The 15,563-nt window shown below is 45.1% G+C and overlaps 1 protein-coding gene across 1 annotated transcript in view; it reads left to right on the top strand.

The window, feature by feature from the left end:
• Positions 1-15,563, top strand: part of LOC311127339 (transcription factor 12-like) — a 94,646-nt gene that overhangs the window by 61,128 nt on the left and 17,955 nt on the right. Inside the window, exons 9-12 of the mRNA XM_084159167.1 lie at positions 12,264-12,366; positions 13,078-13,217; positions 13,851-13,995; positions 14,117-14,187. Coding sequence (XP_084015293.1) covers positions 12,264-12,366; positions 13,078-13,217; positions 13,851-13,995; positions 14,117-14,187 — 459 coding nt within the window. The remainder of the gene's footprint in view (positions 1-12,263; positions 12,367-13,077; positions 13,218-13,850; positions 13,996-14,116; positions 14,188-15,563) is intronic.

The following is a 15,563-nucleotide window of genomic DNA, read 5'->3' as shown; positions in this document are numbered from 1 at the left end:
CCTGTGTTGTGGGTGGTGTTGGGATGGAGGTTGAGTGGGCGGTGATGGAGGGCTGGTCTGGAGGCTTTTAGGAGGTGTTGTATGGGCCTGGTGGAAGGTGTTGGGCGAGGAGGTGGAGGGGATATGAGCTGCCATAGCTTGTCTTGCAACTGGTTATAGGTGTTTAGAGGTTATATACTGGCTGGTAGGAGGTGTGTTTGTGTGTGTGTGTGTGTGTGTGTGCGTGCGTGTACAGGGGTTATCTGCAGGGACCTAGGCTGGTGTGGGCGGCAGACAGCGGTGGAGGTGGTGGGGTTTAGGGGTGTCGAGGGCACAGGTACACCTGGAGCAGATCAGGGTTGCCGGGGGCAGCTGTGCTGTGCCGTGCCGGGTGAGAACCCTGCAGTGTACCTGTAAGGCAGAAATGCAGCTGGCTGCAGATGCTGCTGAAAGGCTTTTGCTTGTGTAAGCACCCGGGCCTAAAGAGCTGCTTGATAAACAAAATGAATACAATGCTTCATATCATTATTCCCCCTACTGGGAATTCTCATTTATTTATTTATTTCAAACTTTATTTCAATTTTTTATCCTCACCTAAAAATTGTTGAGGGGGTTTAGATTTGAAGAGCGGTGTGTTTTAAATGAGCGGCTGATGTGTGTATATGATGTGTGTATATGTAGGATTTATATTGCAATCATAATATTTATGGGAGCACATCCTCTGTGCATTTAGGTTGTTCCCCTGTAGTATATACCAGGATGTGGAGGCCATCAGGGAGAGCCAGCCAGCTGCTGATTGCAAACATTCACATGTTTATACCCCAATCTCATCTCATATACACACTTTTTCCTTAACCCACTTTTGCAGTTCATTTTACGTACATGCTCCTTTTAGGCGACAGGAGCTACTGTACAGATGTAGGATCTTAATTTGATGGCTCTTTTGTTACTGAGAATTTTCCTGCACAGAAGGAAATACAAACTTGTAGTGTTTAAAGTCAATGTTTAAAAAGTATTCTAAAGTTTGTAATTTCCACATTAAAATGTCAGACTTGATTTGCCCTAACGAAAAATGTATCAACCCCTACAAAACAGTTCCATTAATTTGAATCCACATAATAATTCACATTTCCTGTCGCTGCAGGATTATTATTGTATTATTCTGGCTCAAAGGAAGGTCCAACGTATGTAGGCGTGTCACCAACTTTATCAGCCTGATGTAGCTCGGTTGGTAGAGCATGGCGCTTGCAACGCCAGGGTTGTGGGTTCGATTCCCACGGGGGACCAGTATGAAAAAAATGTATGCACTCACTAACTGTAAGTCGCTCTGGATAAGAGCGTCTGCTAAATGACTAAAATGTAAAATGTAATAAGCACCATTTTCCTCTGAATAGTAGGTCAATAGATAAACTGTGTACCTAGTAAAATACAAATGAAGTGAGCAATGTGGCATGAACATGATGTAGTACAGAGATCATCAACTAGATTCAGCCATTGGCCCATTTGTTTCATGAGAGGATGGTCAGGGGGCCGGAACTTAATTACAAATAATTGGTGGACTGCAAATTGACCGCAAGAAGCCCAAACAGATATAACATTTGACTAAAACATAATCATTTCAAACCATTTTGTATATTGGGGAACCCTGATGTAGTGTATATGTGCACTGGAGTCCACTAGTCCCAATTCAAACACATTATTTATTGCTTCTGTTATTTATATTAAAAGTAGAACATAAATCCAGTATAATGTACAATCCACACAAACACAAGGTCCTTAGCCATTGCAGATGATCAGAAGTTGACTGTATCAGACTTAAGTATTGTAAGGCTTACTTCATGATACAGTGGACTGTCCGTGGTCATAGCTAGATGTATCACTTTGTAAACTGAGCATCGCGCTGAGTGAAGACATAACGGTTTATCATTGGATGGACAGCCTGCTGCAGAGCAGGGTTGCTGACGGGCAGCTGTACGGGCACCTGCGTTAAGGGTCCGTCTGACAGGGAGACAGAGGAGAGAGACGTGCCACGGTGGCAGCTCTGTGGCTCATGGGGAAAAGCTGTATCTTGTAGGATATTCATGTGTAGCTGGGAGGGCATGGCTGGTGTGTGTAAATAGGCAGGCTTTTTTTACGCGCCCTTGTCACTGGCACAACGGCTTGATGTGACACTTCCTCCTTGGCTGTGGTGATGCTAGTCTGGAGGAGGGAAAGAAAGAAAGTGGCGGGAGAGGGGGGAGATGGGGGGGCGGAATCAACTCCCTTCAGGGACTTTTGCTAGCGAGAACCCTGGCTGTGAATGACAAAAAAGATTGTCATTTGCTTTTGACAGATCACTCAGACACCCTTGTTTCTGAGAGACTTGCACTTAGCAGGGAAACAGGGACTAGAAGAGAGGAAGTCTGCTCTGCTCCGGGCTCTGAGACTAAGACCCAGGATTTTGCCTCGCAGGGGTCGGGTGAATGACACACAGAGGTTATCTCCTTTGTGTGTGTGTGTGTGTGTGTGTGTGTGTGTGTGTGTGTGTGTGTTTTGCTGAACTCAGAGAGACTACAGCTCCCTTTCATCGATGCAGCTACATGTATTTTGACTAGACAGCCATCTGCAGGCGGAGCAGAATGGTGCAGGCAGGCAGGAAGCAGAGCTCATTTTGGGTTCTCTTTGAACCAGGGCAGGTCAGGACCTGGCAGAGGGCAGCTCTTGTGAGTAGACGTGCCTTGGGATGAAACGCGTCAGCAAAGCCTTCTGCAAATACAGCCAAACAATCATTGTTTGATGTGGCCCTTTCATGTAGGCACAGTTGTATCGTCTCAAGTGATCTGGGTTCCCTTGTTGTCTGGCTGTTTCACAGCATCAGATGACTTATCAGACAACATTCGTCATGTACCTCGACATTCTTGTATCTAAACATTTTTGATGAAGCATTTATTTTAATTTCTCTATTTTTTTATTCAAGGAGAATTTTAAGAGAATGGTCATTGTGACATAGCTGACAATACTTTCTATGGTGCATGGAATGTGGGTTGACATTACATTTTAGTCATTTAGCAGACGCTCTTATCCAGAGCGACTTACAGTTAGTGAGTGCATACATTTTCATACTGGCCCCCCGTGGGAAACGAACCCACAACCCTGGCGTTGCAAGCGCCATGCTCTACCAACTGAGCTACAGGAGACATGGTCTGTTTCATTTTCTAAAGTCAATTCTAGAATATTTATAGTACTAAACAGAACAGGACTGTCTTTCTGTCTACCTCTGCCTCCTGGCTACAGACCAGCTCACATCCATCTCTGGGTTGGCATGATGCCCATTATCTCAACACCATGCCCCTGTCCTATCAGGTCAGCAGGTCAGAGTCAGACCACCAGGGGGCAGTGTGCCAGGCTCTTCTGCTGTGCTCTGACCCCAGTCTGAATGCCCTCTGGAGATGAGCTCATCAGATGGCTGATTAGATAGATGTCCCTCGTTTGACTGGGATGATCCTGAACAGAGATCCTCACCCCCTCCCTTCCATGGGCTTTGCCTGGGTGTGTTTATCGGTCTTTGGGTTGCTCAAATTTACCTATGACATGAGAGGCAGAGATAAAGGAGCAGGCCAACAACTCCAGAGGTCCCGGCTGCTTTCATCTACAAGGAGAGAAACAGAGTTAAAAGAACATGAAGCAGAAATGAATGCACACATTAAAGTCATTACTCACATTTCGGCCTGTAGTAAATTATTTATGTAGGGCCTGTCTGCGTGAGTGCACCACGTTATTGCAGACCTTGATTTTAGACTGCTGCCTGGCAGGCTTGGGACGGTGCTCTGTCAACAATCGCTAATGATTAGGTTAATAGAGTGTGTTAGTCAGAGGTCGTTGAACTCTAAGCCACGCCAGAGTGGCCAGTGGGGTATACTACAAAACAGGATCAATGAGTTATCAAGCTAACTTGTCTAAATATTCTGAAATATATATATATTTTTTTAGATACGCTTGAAATGGCCATGGTCTAATTGACTCAACAACCAAAAACACATATCTAAGTTTAGCCTTCTTAATGAACCAGAAAATAAATAGTTATTCCTAGTTGTTTATCAAAGTTAGCTGGCTAACTCATTGATCCTGCTTTGTAGTATACCCCTCTGGTCTAAGAGAGCATCACCATGTGAAGCTCACGCTATAGGTTGTAGCTGCAGACCCAGTTGTAGGTCAGATGCTCCCCGTAATGCGGTGAGGGGTTTCCTCAGAGTGTGTAAGTCAGAGCCATGTCAGGGCGCTTTGATTGGATTGGTCCTTCTTGGGTGCCTGGTTGTGGATTAGCCCAGTGAAAGACTAGAGGACACTGGCAAAACACTGACCTACTGTACTAGGCTGAACTGGATAGAGAGGCTCAGTCTTAATGTCGTGGCTCAGAGATAGCCTCCTTCCATCCTGCAGCTTTAGTAATGCTTATTGGATCTCTGTGTTTGTGGAGTACACATTGTCGTTGTCGTGACATCCATGATATTATTAATACAATTCATTGGTTCCAGAGTCGTATTTGATGACTGAGAACATACAAAGACACAAGGGAGGAATTTGATGTGATGTTGCTATGGAGCTAGAGCAGGCTCCTATCACAAAATAAGTTTATGAACAGTTGTATGGGGGAGTGAGGTTTGTATGTCCAGGAGTATTTGGAAGACAAAGGGCAGAGTTGATGAAAGGGAGTTGGGTGGAGTGTTATTTTGTGGTCAGTTGGGAATGTGGTTCAGATCATATTTGGATGGGTGAGCGAGAGAGTGGGTGTTCCAGCCTATGGTGAATTAACTCACAGCAGTGTAGGGTTGTACTGAAAAAGATCATATGAGGCATGTCTGTGGGCTGGAGATCGATGGCCCAGTCTGAGTAAACTCTGGGGAGGGTAGGGTGTCTGTCTGTCTGTCTCTCTGTGTCTGTGTGTCTGTCTCTCTGTGTGTCTCTGTGTATGTCGGTCTGTCTCTCTGTGTACGTGTGTGTGTGTATCTCCTATGTCAGGTCAATCAGTCAGCCAGGCCAGGAGTGGCTCAGCCAGGATTACCATAGCTATATGTCTGGCAGAACCAGCACTAGAGGATGTGTATGTTTACTCAGTCACACAGACTGAGTGCGTTATAAATAACTCTAAAGCACCTTTCTGCTTCATACACACATGCAAAGCGTTAGGGAAATAAGGTCAGGGGGAGTTGGAAGAGGAGGAAACGTGTCTGTAGTTAGAGATTCAGCAGTTAGAGATACTCTAACATCTCAAACTGAAGCAGAGCCAGTAGCACTGTACTGTATGCCTGGTCTGGAACAGCCTACAGATGAGAAAATGCCTGTTCTGTGCTGACTTATGCAGTCGTAAATCATTGGCGTTAACGTGTAATGAATGTGTAATTAAGTCAAGGCCACGCTGTGTTATGAACTTCTTGTGGGGTTTTGGGCAGATTAAGAACACCCCCCCACTGCCCGCTCCCCCAAATAAAAACCAGAGCTTCTTACAGGAAACAATCACCCCATCCTGTCTTATGACATCATGGCTAAATCCATGCATGAGATGGAGGTGACCTCAGTTGGTGGATTTGCGGTGGATCTTTTTTAACACCCAAAGAAATCCCAGGGAAAAAAGCATGGCCAGTGGCTCAAATGTGATTAGAGGTGAGTTGTGTGGACAGGTGCATGGCTGGGTGGCTGCCAGTGAGGTAACACTTGGCCCACTTTGACACAGATGCAGACTGGTCTTTAAAATCTTTGTCCTGTTTCTTGGTGGCTGATGGGTCAGGGGCCGGGCCCAGGTTGGATGTTGATGGTGTGATAGAGGGTGGTGATTCTGTCTCTGTCTTAAGAAGATTGGTGTTTAGGATGAGATCTGACATGGTTCAGTAGCTCAGGAAATGAAGTATGACAACCTGGGTGTCTTCTCACTAATACAACTAATATCTGTTTGTCTGTTAGACAAATGTAAAGGATCCCAAAGTGTCCCTGTGTTTGCAGCTACATTTAGTAACACGTCTGCTTTTATCAGTGTTGAGTCCATCTCTCTTTACTCACTCTCTTTGAGCTTTCAAGTCTTTTTTTCTCAGTATGGCCTTCTGTGTCCGGACCCGTTTTTGGACCCTTCAAACGCACATTTTCCTTAAAGCATCAACTTGAAACGGGTCCAGATATAAAGTGGTACCAGCATGTAGACCCCAGTGCCTTGGAAGAGTTTAAAAGAATCTCGGAGAAGAAAGAGGAATAAATAATAATAGTACTAAAGGAAAAACATAATAAAGCCTTGTTTTCTTTGGGAAGGGGAGGCTTTCATCTTTCTATAACAATAATGCTCTCAATGAGTGCACAGGACTGTGTTTAGTCCAGGAAGCTTCCACTGGCAGACATGAAAGGCTCCAGGGAGGCTGGATGGAGTGGGCTTTAAAGGCTCTGTATGGCACACGGGTCAGTCCTCTCCTCTCCTCTGGCCTCGCTCTTCCTCCTCTTCTCTTTCTCCACCTCTCCTCTTTCTCCTCCTTCAATGGAGGCCGACATGGAACAGCAGAGCGGTCTGAGAGTGACAGGCAGACAGTGAAATGAAATGGCTGTGGCTGTTTCGGTTGTACCCCTCTGCTTCCCCCTGGCCTGTGGTGTACGTCTGAGCCTGAGGCCCCCGGGGGTTTAGGAAATGGAGCATCACAGTTCTGTTGCCTGTCTGACGTCATGGCCCGGCCCCTCTGCAGCTGTTGCGTGTGTTTAACAACTCTCTCTGTTTACAGTCACCGTCGTGAGAAGTGGGTTCATTCTGACAATAGGGAAAGTTTCATTGTTTTGGAAGCACACAGTATACATGAACATTCTCACTAAGATGTTCTAGAACATTCTAAATGTTTCTTTCTCCTTCTCCCAGTCTGTTTTTATTACTCTGGGTATTCTACCTAAGAAATATAATCCAAATGTAATTTAAACTCTTATTTTCCCTTCATCTTTTCCTTTCCTTGTTGATAGTCCACTTTCCCATATTGGTTGTTAATTGGCATAATGTTGAGGGTGGGAACAGGTTAAACTCCTGTCCAGATGGTTGTGTAGCTGAAGAAACCCTATCCCTTCATTTTACCTCACTGCTAGCGGACTAATTCAGTTATTACAAAAACAACAGATTAGCCCACTCAGGATTAAAACCTGTGTGGGAGAGCATGTTTATTGCAGTTACTTACCCAGTAATTTGTTTGCTTTTGAATAAAGTAAATTGATGATACCATGCCCAAAGCTAAATAGTTTTAGCTCCAGCTCCCCTGCAGAAAATCTAAATGTTTATGCTTGGGAGTTATCATTTTTTTCTCCTCTTTCTAAATCATTTGTTTTCTGTCCCACCTCCTCGCTTTATCTTTTTTACACCCCCCACTCCCCCCCCCCCTCCCTTCCCCCGATCCGCTTTCCTCTTTGCCTCAGCACATATGAGGCTTACAGGGAAGAACCATTTCAGCCCCTCCCCTTCTCTCAACCACCCCCCTAACGCTGTGGCGAATGGTTCAGCCCTGCTTTGCATAAGTTTCCTCTGAGTAGATCCATGTGTGAAGGGCCAGCCCAGGACTGAAAGAATTAGTCCCTTTTGAACGGGTTCGATGTATGTCTAGGGAGAAGGCTTGTGTGCTGCTGCTGCCGTGTTCTGAAACAGTACACTTGCTCCAGTCATCAGTCTAATAGCCGAAGCTATCATGTATTGCGCCTACCCTGTCCCTGGAATGGGTAGCAACTCCTTAATGTATTACTACAACGGGAAATCGGTGAGTTCTGTCTGCGGGAGAAAGAGAGGGAGAGTGTGTGTGTGTGTGTGTGTGTGTGTGTGTGTGTGTGTGTGTGTGTGTGTGTGTGTGTGTCCACGTTTGTAATTGGCCTTCGGGTATGGAGTTACAGAATATTGGGTTGTCCGGCTGCACAGCATGTTTCTCGGCTCTAGAGTATATCACTCCTCTCTGCTTTACTCTCTCTCTCTCTCTCTCTCTCTCTCTCTCTCTCTCTCTCTCTCTCTCTCTCTCTCTCTCTCTCTCTCTCTCTCTCTCTCTCTCTCTCTCTCTCTCTCTCTCTCTCTCTCTCTCTCTCTCTCTCTCTCTCCCTCCCTCTCTCTCTCTCTCTCTCTCTCTCTCTCTCTCTCTCTCTCTCTCTCTGTCTCTCTCTCTTTCCCTCTCTCCTCTGTGGACTGATTTTTCCGTTGCCTCAGTTACAGCTGTGTGACAGTACCATTTGTTTTTCTTTGCAGTTCAAATAGAGGACTTACTTAATTTCTCTCTCAATATGTTCTAGACATGTTATAGCCTGAATCTAGATGGCTCACTTTTTTTTTAGCTAACCATGTATGTCAAAACTTAAAGTAGATTTCAGCACATACTTCTGTATTAGAGATCAAGCAGAATATAAGCAAGGCACATACATTGTATATAAGTAGGAACAAATCTCAACATGTGGATGTGTGTGGTTGAAAAAAGTAAAACACATCATGTTTTTTCTCTCACCTCTGTTCGTAGACAGACTTCAGTGTTATACACTGAAAATATCGTTTTTTTTAGCTGTGAATGTATTTTTACTGGATGGTTGGTTCAGCACTGAGACTGGGTTGAAATAATAACACGTGGAAGTCTGGGAATGATTAAGGAAAAGAGGCTGCCTGTTGAGGTTAGACTTTCCTGTTTGTAGATTGAGCTCTGAGCACCAACGTTGCTGTTATTCCATCTGTTTTTAATCACATCGGCATTCTGGACTCTACAGGGAGCCTAATGTAATTCCTGGATTGCTCAGTAAAAAACTCTTTGATTTCTGTGTTCCTGCAAAAACTTTATTTTATGTGTGTGTATGTGGGAGAGTGTGTAGTAGTGTGTGGATGTGGGAGAGTGTGTAGTGTGCGTGTGTGTGTGTGTGGTTGCGTGCATTTGTGTTTTGGTTTACCTGCCTCTGAGCTAAATTGAGTTTCCTCAGATGCTTGCAGTAATTGTGTCACAGGTGTAAAAGTCTCACTGGCACTGCTGCTGAATAAGAGATGAGGAGAGAAAAAGCTCCCTCTGTTTCCCAGCTTCTCTCCAGAGAGCAAAACACTGAAACACCCACTCAGCTCCATCTAGAACATTAACTCCACGTTTCAGAGTCAAGGCCCCATTGGACCTCATTCTCTGATTTAAAGAAACCAGGGAGTTGAACATTTCTATACCATTGTGAGATTCACTTTTATGAGGTCAACATGCTTGTGCTTTAGCACTCCTCATACCCCATTAGGACAATACGCTTCGTTCCTACAGCACCACAGATCACTTTGATCTTTTTATATTAGGTATTACCAGGAAGGTCTTAAAGGTCAGTAGAGGGAGAAAATTGGGAGCATGTGGGCAGCATGGGTCAGAGTTGAACTTTATGATCCAGAGCAGTCGATAAATAACCAACCAATACCAAGCTCTTTATCTTTTATTCTTTGCGGGAGAGATAAATAGTGTTTATTGTGAGCATCAACAAAACTCACATTTACTTGTTTGAGTTTGAGAGTGATTATGGGTTTTATGGCAAAAAAAATTGATTTCTGTGTTTTATGGTGTGTGAAGTAGTTTTACTTCTGTTGTTTCATCCAGTTCCAGAGAAAATGAGTAGCCCAAGCTTTAGAGAATTCAGATATTTGGGAGAATTTGGTGGGTGGAGTGTGTTTATCTAAGGTGTGGCCTTTCCTGTCTAATATCCCTCAAGTGCACTGAGGATTGGACCAAGGAGGCATCCAGTAAATGACTGTTTTTCTTCCCACCTTAGGAAATATGAAATAACTGTTTACAGCACAAGATAACATCAGGTGTATGAGTTTTGCCTCAGAGTTTAAACTTCATGTTCACATCTTCCCACATATATAACACCTGGTATCACCTCATTTATCAGAGTGCAGTTGGTCTTTGAAAATTGTGTTTCTTGAGACTTAAATCTTGGAGCTTTTAAGCATCAACAGCTTGAGGCGTGAGATGTATCTGTTAAAGGGTTGACTGGTACTAGGCTGCAGTGCTGAACATGCCCCATCAGGAAGGTGGTGCTGGGGCTGTGTAGCAGGGGACCATTGTGTTGGAGCTGCGTGCGTGCCTTTAAGCCTCTATAAGTGTGTTAGATTTAGACTTGAAAAGAAAGGCCCTCGTGCATGGTTTGATTCCACATAGTGACGTGCAGAGACAGGATATTCTGTTGACACCAGCAGCCCACTGCTTTCAGCTGTGTCTTTGTGAGTTCCTCAGTTGTTGGACTGTTTTTTGCGGCGGTGATCATTTATTTTTAAGATGTTATTTTCACCGTCGTCATTTGGTGTATCCATATGTTGACAGTTTAATGTTTTTTTCCATGTGCTGTTTTGATTGGTGTGGTGTTGAGATCAAAGGCGGGTGCTGCAGGCTGGTGATGTGTGGAGGGACTCATCAGCCCTCTCAGATCAGCCACAGAGAGACTAGAGAGTTGCAGAATGAAGCTCTGCCAAGAACCTACTGTCCCCATTCTCTCCAATCTGACAGTGAAATCTTATGCTTGTTGATATTAAGTCAAACATGAGTTAGCTTAGTGTATAAACCACAAACCCTGAATTAATGATTGCTTATGGATTATGATGGCTACAGATATTCTTACATTAAACGTGATGCGTAAAATATACAGAAACAAAACACCCAAACTCTAACAACTGTGCTGGTCCTGGTGGCATGGGCCCTGAGTGACGTCTCTTTAATTAATGTGGTAGTAAAAGGAAAGCCAGGCGGGCCCTCTCCTCCAGAGGCTAGGGGAATGAGGCGCCCGGTGTTTGGGATGTTTTATTAATGCCTTGACTGGCTAGGCCAGGGTAAAGAGGACAATTAGCATCATCCACCGCCATATGCTGCCCATTGAGGCTCAGACTGGGACAAAGCCAGGGCTCCTGTGTGAGGCTAACCTGGAATCACCACGGGAGTCCCCACACCCTGGGTCACATGTGTGAGCCAGAGGACCCAAGAGATCCCCTCCCCTCCCTGCTAAATGAGATTTAGGGTGCTGGAGGTACACACACAGCTAATCACATGCTCACACACACTGCTCGCTCAGCAAGACCCCGTGGCCCTGACTGTTGGCTAAGCTGACTGACTGGGTGCTTAAGGAATTGATATGTCGCTCACGTGTGTGAGTGAATATGTGCGTGTCTTTCTCTTGACGTACGTACTAAAGTGATGACAAATTAAGTTTGTTGGGGTTGTGTCTCGTAAATAAGATCATTATACTTCAGTAGGACAACAAAACATTCTCTCCATGCCCACTGACACATCTTGTTGCATTAGGAAGCAACCTTTGAAGTTCTTGAAGGGCTCTGTTCACGCAAACAGATGAGTATGCCATTAGGTCATTGAAAGAGGAATTTATGTTGCTGGTGACTAGAGGATGGGGGGGGGGGGCTGGGTGGCAGGTCTGGTAGTGATTTGTGCTGCATGGTGATGGTGTTAGGGTTGAGGGACCAGCCCTCTTTCTGGCGTGGTGAGTTCACTAGCTCCCTCTCTCCCTTGCTCTCTCTCCCTCCATCTGGAGTGGATAAAGTCAGAGACCACATCACTAATGTTTGGCCTCACGGCCCTTTGATCCTCCCACCCAGCCTGGCACAGCCACAGCTGCACAACAGCGCTCTGTGCCTCACCGCTCTTCCCCTCCCTATATCCCTCGCCAGCTTACAGCCAGGTAGCAAAATAAAGAAAAGCACAGGCCCCATATTTGATTTTCTGATTTGATTTCTGTTTCTTTGGCGAGCTGCAATTTGCAGAGTGTTTTTATGAACGCGTGTGTGCTTGTGTCATTATAGTTCCATTAAGAACTGAGACAATCTGAAAGGCAAACACCCCCTGATAATCCAGTCCTCCCTCCATGAGCCTTCCAAATGAGCCCAGCTGCCACACCTCTGGCTTCTTAAACCGCCACGGCTCAGTTCGTTCACTACATTCATTAAAGTAGACATGATTCTGGCTTCAACATACAACGCTACTTTACAGATGACAGTCGTGTAAGGAATAGGGGATGAATTTAGTCAAAGATACTCGTTTTCATCTAATGATGGTTAATGAATCCATCCTTAATGCACTGGCTTTAGATTGTGATCAACCCACCAGGCAGGGTGGTGTGGGATTAGAATTGTTCCTCTTCAGCATCATCCTAATAACTCAACCAAATCATCATCATTATGCTCCTACCACATACAGAGAACAGTCACAAGCTATGTTTTAGAGGATAATGACTTGGACAAAATTCTAGACTGCCCTGTGCACCTCCTGTTGTTATTCATGTTGATAATGTCTGTTTTCCTTTGGCAGGTGTATGCCCCGTCTCCCAACTCCACAGAAGACTTCAACAGAGATTCCCCCTCCTACTCATCTCCCAAACCCCCCAGCAGTATGTTTGCAAGCACTTTCTTTGGTAAGTGATTCTGACTTAAGACAGTCTCTGTCATGGAGTCTAAAGAAGCCAGTTTTATCTGTTTGTTCAATCTGTCTTTGTCAATGTCTTCCCCTGCCTGTTGATGGACAGTGGACCCATGAGAAAATATTTCTGGACAAACATCCTAACATCACACTCAGTTACTCTCTCTGTAGTCACTCTCTCTGATGTCGCTAAACAGTTTCAAATGTTCAGCTTGATTTAGCCATTTCTTTCTTCTGGTAGACAGTATTTCACTGAGCCTGGGCTCAGAGTCAGTGGTCTTTGAAGGGATGGGGTTGCTTTCTGTTAGCCAAGGGAGGCTTAGTGTTATCTCAGCTGTGTCCAGGACAGGGCTTGTGTTTCAGTCCTAAGACCAGACTGGGAGAGTGAACAACCCCCTTGTGTGATCCAGCGACTCAGCAGAGAGGAGGGGGACTGCCCTATGTGGAAAGGTCTCTCTGGGCTCTCATAATCAAGCTGTGTGTTGTGGTTTGCTTCACGGCGGTTCAGGCATATTGCATTTTATGTAAACTTGACTTTGGTTATTAAACTAAAGCCATTAAAACGTCTTTGCTCCCTTCTGGAATCAAATCCAGGACGTCTCTTCAATTGGATGATCCTTTTGTTAAATTAGTCATTATACTGTGAAGAATAGGGATGAAACTCAAGACGGATCCATTTCAACTTAACTCTGTTTGTTGTCATTAGATGGGACCCACAACTCTTCTGACCCGTGGAATTCCTCCAATGGGATCAACCAGCCTAGTTATGGAGGAATGCTGGGAGGATCTTCATCTCACATGCCGCAGTCAGGAAATTACGTCAACATGCACTCACATGACCGCCTGGTAAGCAACCCAGCTAGTGATGTAAGCACATACTGTAAGTCTCAATGTTTCCCCTACCTATTCTTAGACAGTCTACCCCCTCCCCTTTAAGCTCTATTGCCCCATACTCATAAAACATTTGGCCTGCATTGGTTTCAATTGAATATTTGTGGTGTGCAATATTGCAGCCCACAATATTGCCCACCCTGCCTACAGAAAAAGTCTAGCTAGGGGAAACACTGTGACTTATGTGTATTCAGCATCCATGTCCTGTTCTGCCCCATCAGAGCACATCCCCTCCTCTCTGCTGAGCCCGTAGTGAGAGTGGTCGGTGTGAGCCGTGGCCTGGCTATCTCTCTATCTGATGTTGCTGTCTGGGCGGTATCTGTGTAAGACACGGCTGACCCCCTCTATCAGTGTTTCATCTGCTCTGCTCTGTCTGCCCACTGTGTCTCACTGGGACTCACGGGGAGCCTGCAGCTGCTGCTCAACCAAAGCCCTCTGTCTGTCTGGGCTCCACATTCATATAACCTCTATTTATCAAGTGATAGTTTTTCACCATGCAAAATGCGATTCTTTCCACTGAACAAGTGTATGCACACACAATATTGTTTTGTCCTCATGTACACGTGTTTTGTTCTCTTTGTCTTTCAGAACTACCCTCCACACTCTGTATCGCCGACAGACATCAATGCCAGTCTTCCTCCAATGTCCAGCTTCCACCGCAGCAACGCCAGCACTTCACCATTCGTTAACCCAACACACACCCCGCCTGTCAACACCACCGACGGGGTCATGGGTACGCCGAATATTTGGTTGATCTACTCTTAAATATCAATAGGCGAGATAAATGTCCATAATTATGCTTTCTTCTTTAATCTATGCTCTGTGTTATAAATGTCCTCTCCTTGTTTATGTAGTTGCTGCAAATCGGGGGAACGCCACTGGAAGCCAGCAGACTGGAGATGCACTGGGCAAAGCCTTGGCTTCGGTGAGTACAGCACACCCCTGTTCTCCTCCGGGGAAATGGGAAAGCCTCAAAGGAGATTTAGATAGAAACCATGTTACAAATCCACAGAGGTTGTTTGTTTGGGGTAAAGCCCTATTGGTTTACTTGTAAGTGGAGGCACAATCCATGCAGCACTTAAAATTGCACTCTCTCCCTCTGAATGTCAGTTTGATTGAGGCGTTAGGCTTACATGGATGGCTAGGAATCCTCTGTGGATATCCCCTCTAGGTTGATCCCCTCTCTGGGTGTGAATCCTGTGTTATTGCCTACACTACCTTCTCCACACACATTAATATCAAATATATTTGTTATTCCTGTGTTGAATTGAGATGGTGCAGTATATTAATGGCCCTCTTTAGTCTGTAAAGGAAGCGACCTCGGTAGTCACGATGGGTATTAAGTGCTATAGTGAATGCTGATTAAATAAGCCCAGAGGGATGTGTTTGCAGTTGTTTTTGGGCCTAAGCCAGGATAATTGTGGACTTAATCTCAGAGTATACAAGAAAGGGAATTGTAGGTTAAAAAAACACACTCCTAAAGCCTATGGATTACGCACCAGTTTGAATAATCAAGCCTTGGAATTTGTGCCATTTTCGATCATGTCTCCCTGCACGTTTGACACACAATAACTCATAAACCTTTGCACTACTGAGGATGAATATATCCTCCGTCCAGTTAGAGTACTCTGGGTTTCAACAGCCACAAAACCTCACAGAGAGCTCTTCTGTCCCTCCTCTTACTGACTATTTCTCATTTTAATAACTCCCAGAACTAATCTTTAACCGGGCCTAATATACACTTCATGACCAAAAGTAAGTGGACACCTGCTCGTCGAACATCTCATTCCAAAATCATGGGCATTAATATGGAGTTGGTCCCCCTTTGCTGCTATAACAGCCTCCACTCTTCTGGGAAGGCTTTCCACTAAATGTTGGAACAATGCTGCAGGGACTTACTTCCATTCAGCCACAAGAGCATTAGTGAGGTTGGGCGTTCCAATTCATCCCAAAGGTGATGGGGTTAAGGTCAGGGCTCTGGGCAGGCCAGTCAAGTTCTTCCTCACCAATCTCGACAAACCATTTCTGTATGGACCTCACTTTGTGCACAGAGCCCTGTGGGCCTTCCCCAAACTGTTGCCACAAAGTTGGAAGCACAGAACCGTCTAGAATGTCATTATATGCTGTAGCGTTAATATTTCCCTTCACTGGAACTAAGGGGCCTAGCCCAAACCATGAAAAACAGCCCCAGACCATTATTCCTCCTCCACCAAACTTTACAGTTGGCACTATGCATTGGGGCAGGTAGCGTTCTCCTGGCATCTGCCAAACCCAGATTAGTCCGTCGGACTGCCAGATGGT

This window comes from Coregonus lavaretus (assembly GCF_964263955.1).
Source record: "Coregonus lavaretus genome assembly, chromosome: 4".
In the NCBI taxonomy this organism is placed as follows: domain Eukaryota; kingdom Metazoa; phylum Chordata; class Actinopteri; order Salmoniformes; family Salmonidae; genus Coregonus; species Coregonus lavaretus.
The sequence above is the reverse complement of the archived record's forward strand: the minus strand, read 5'-3'. Positions and strand labels throughout refer to the sequence as shown.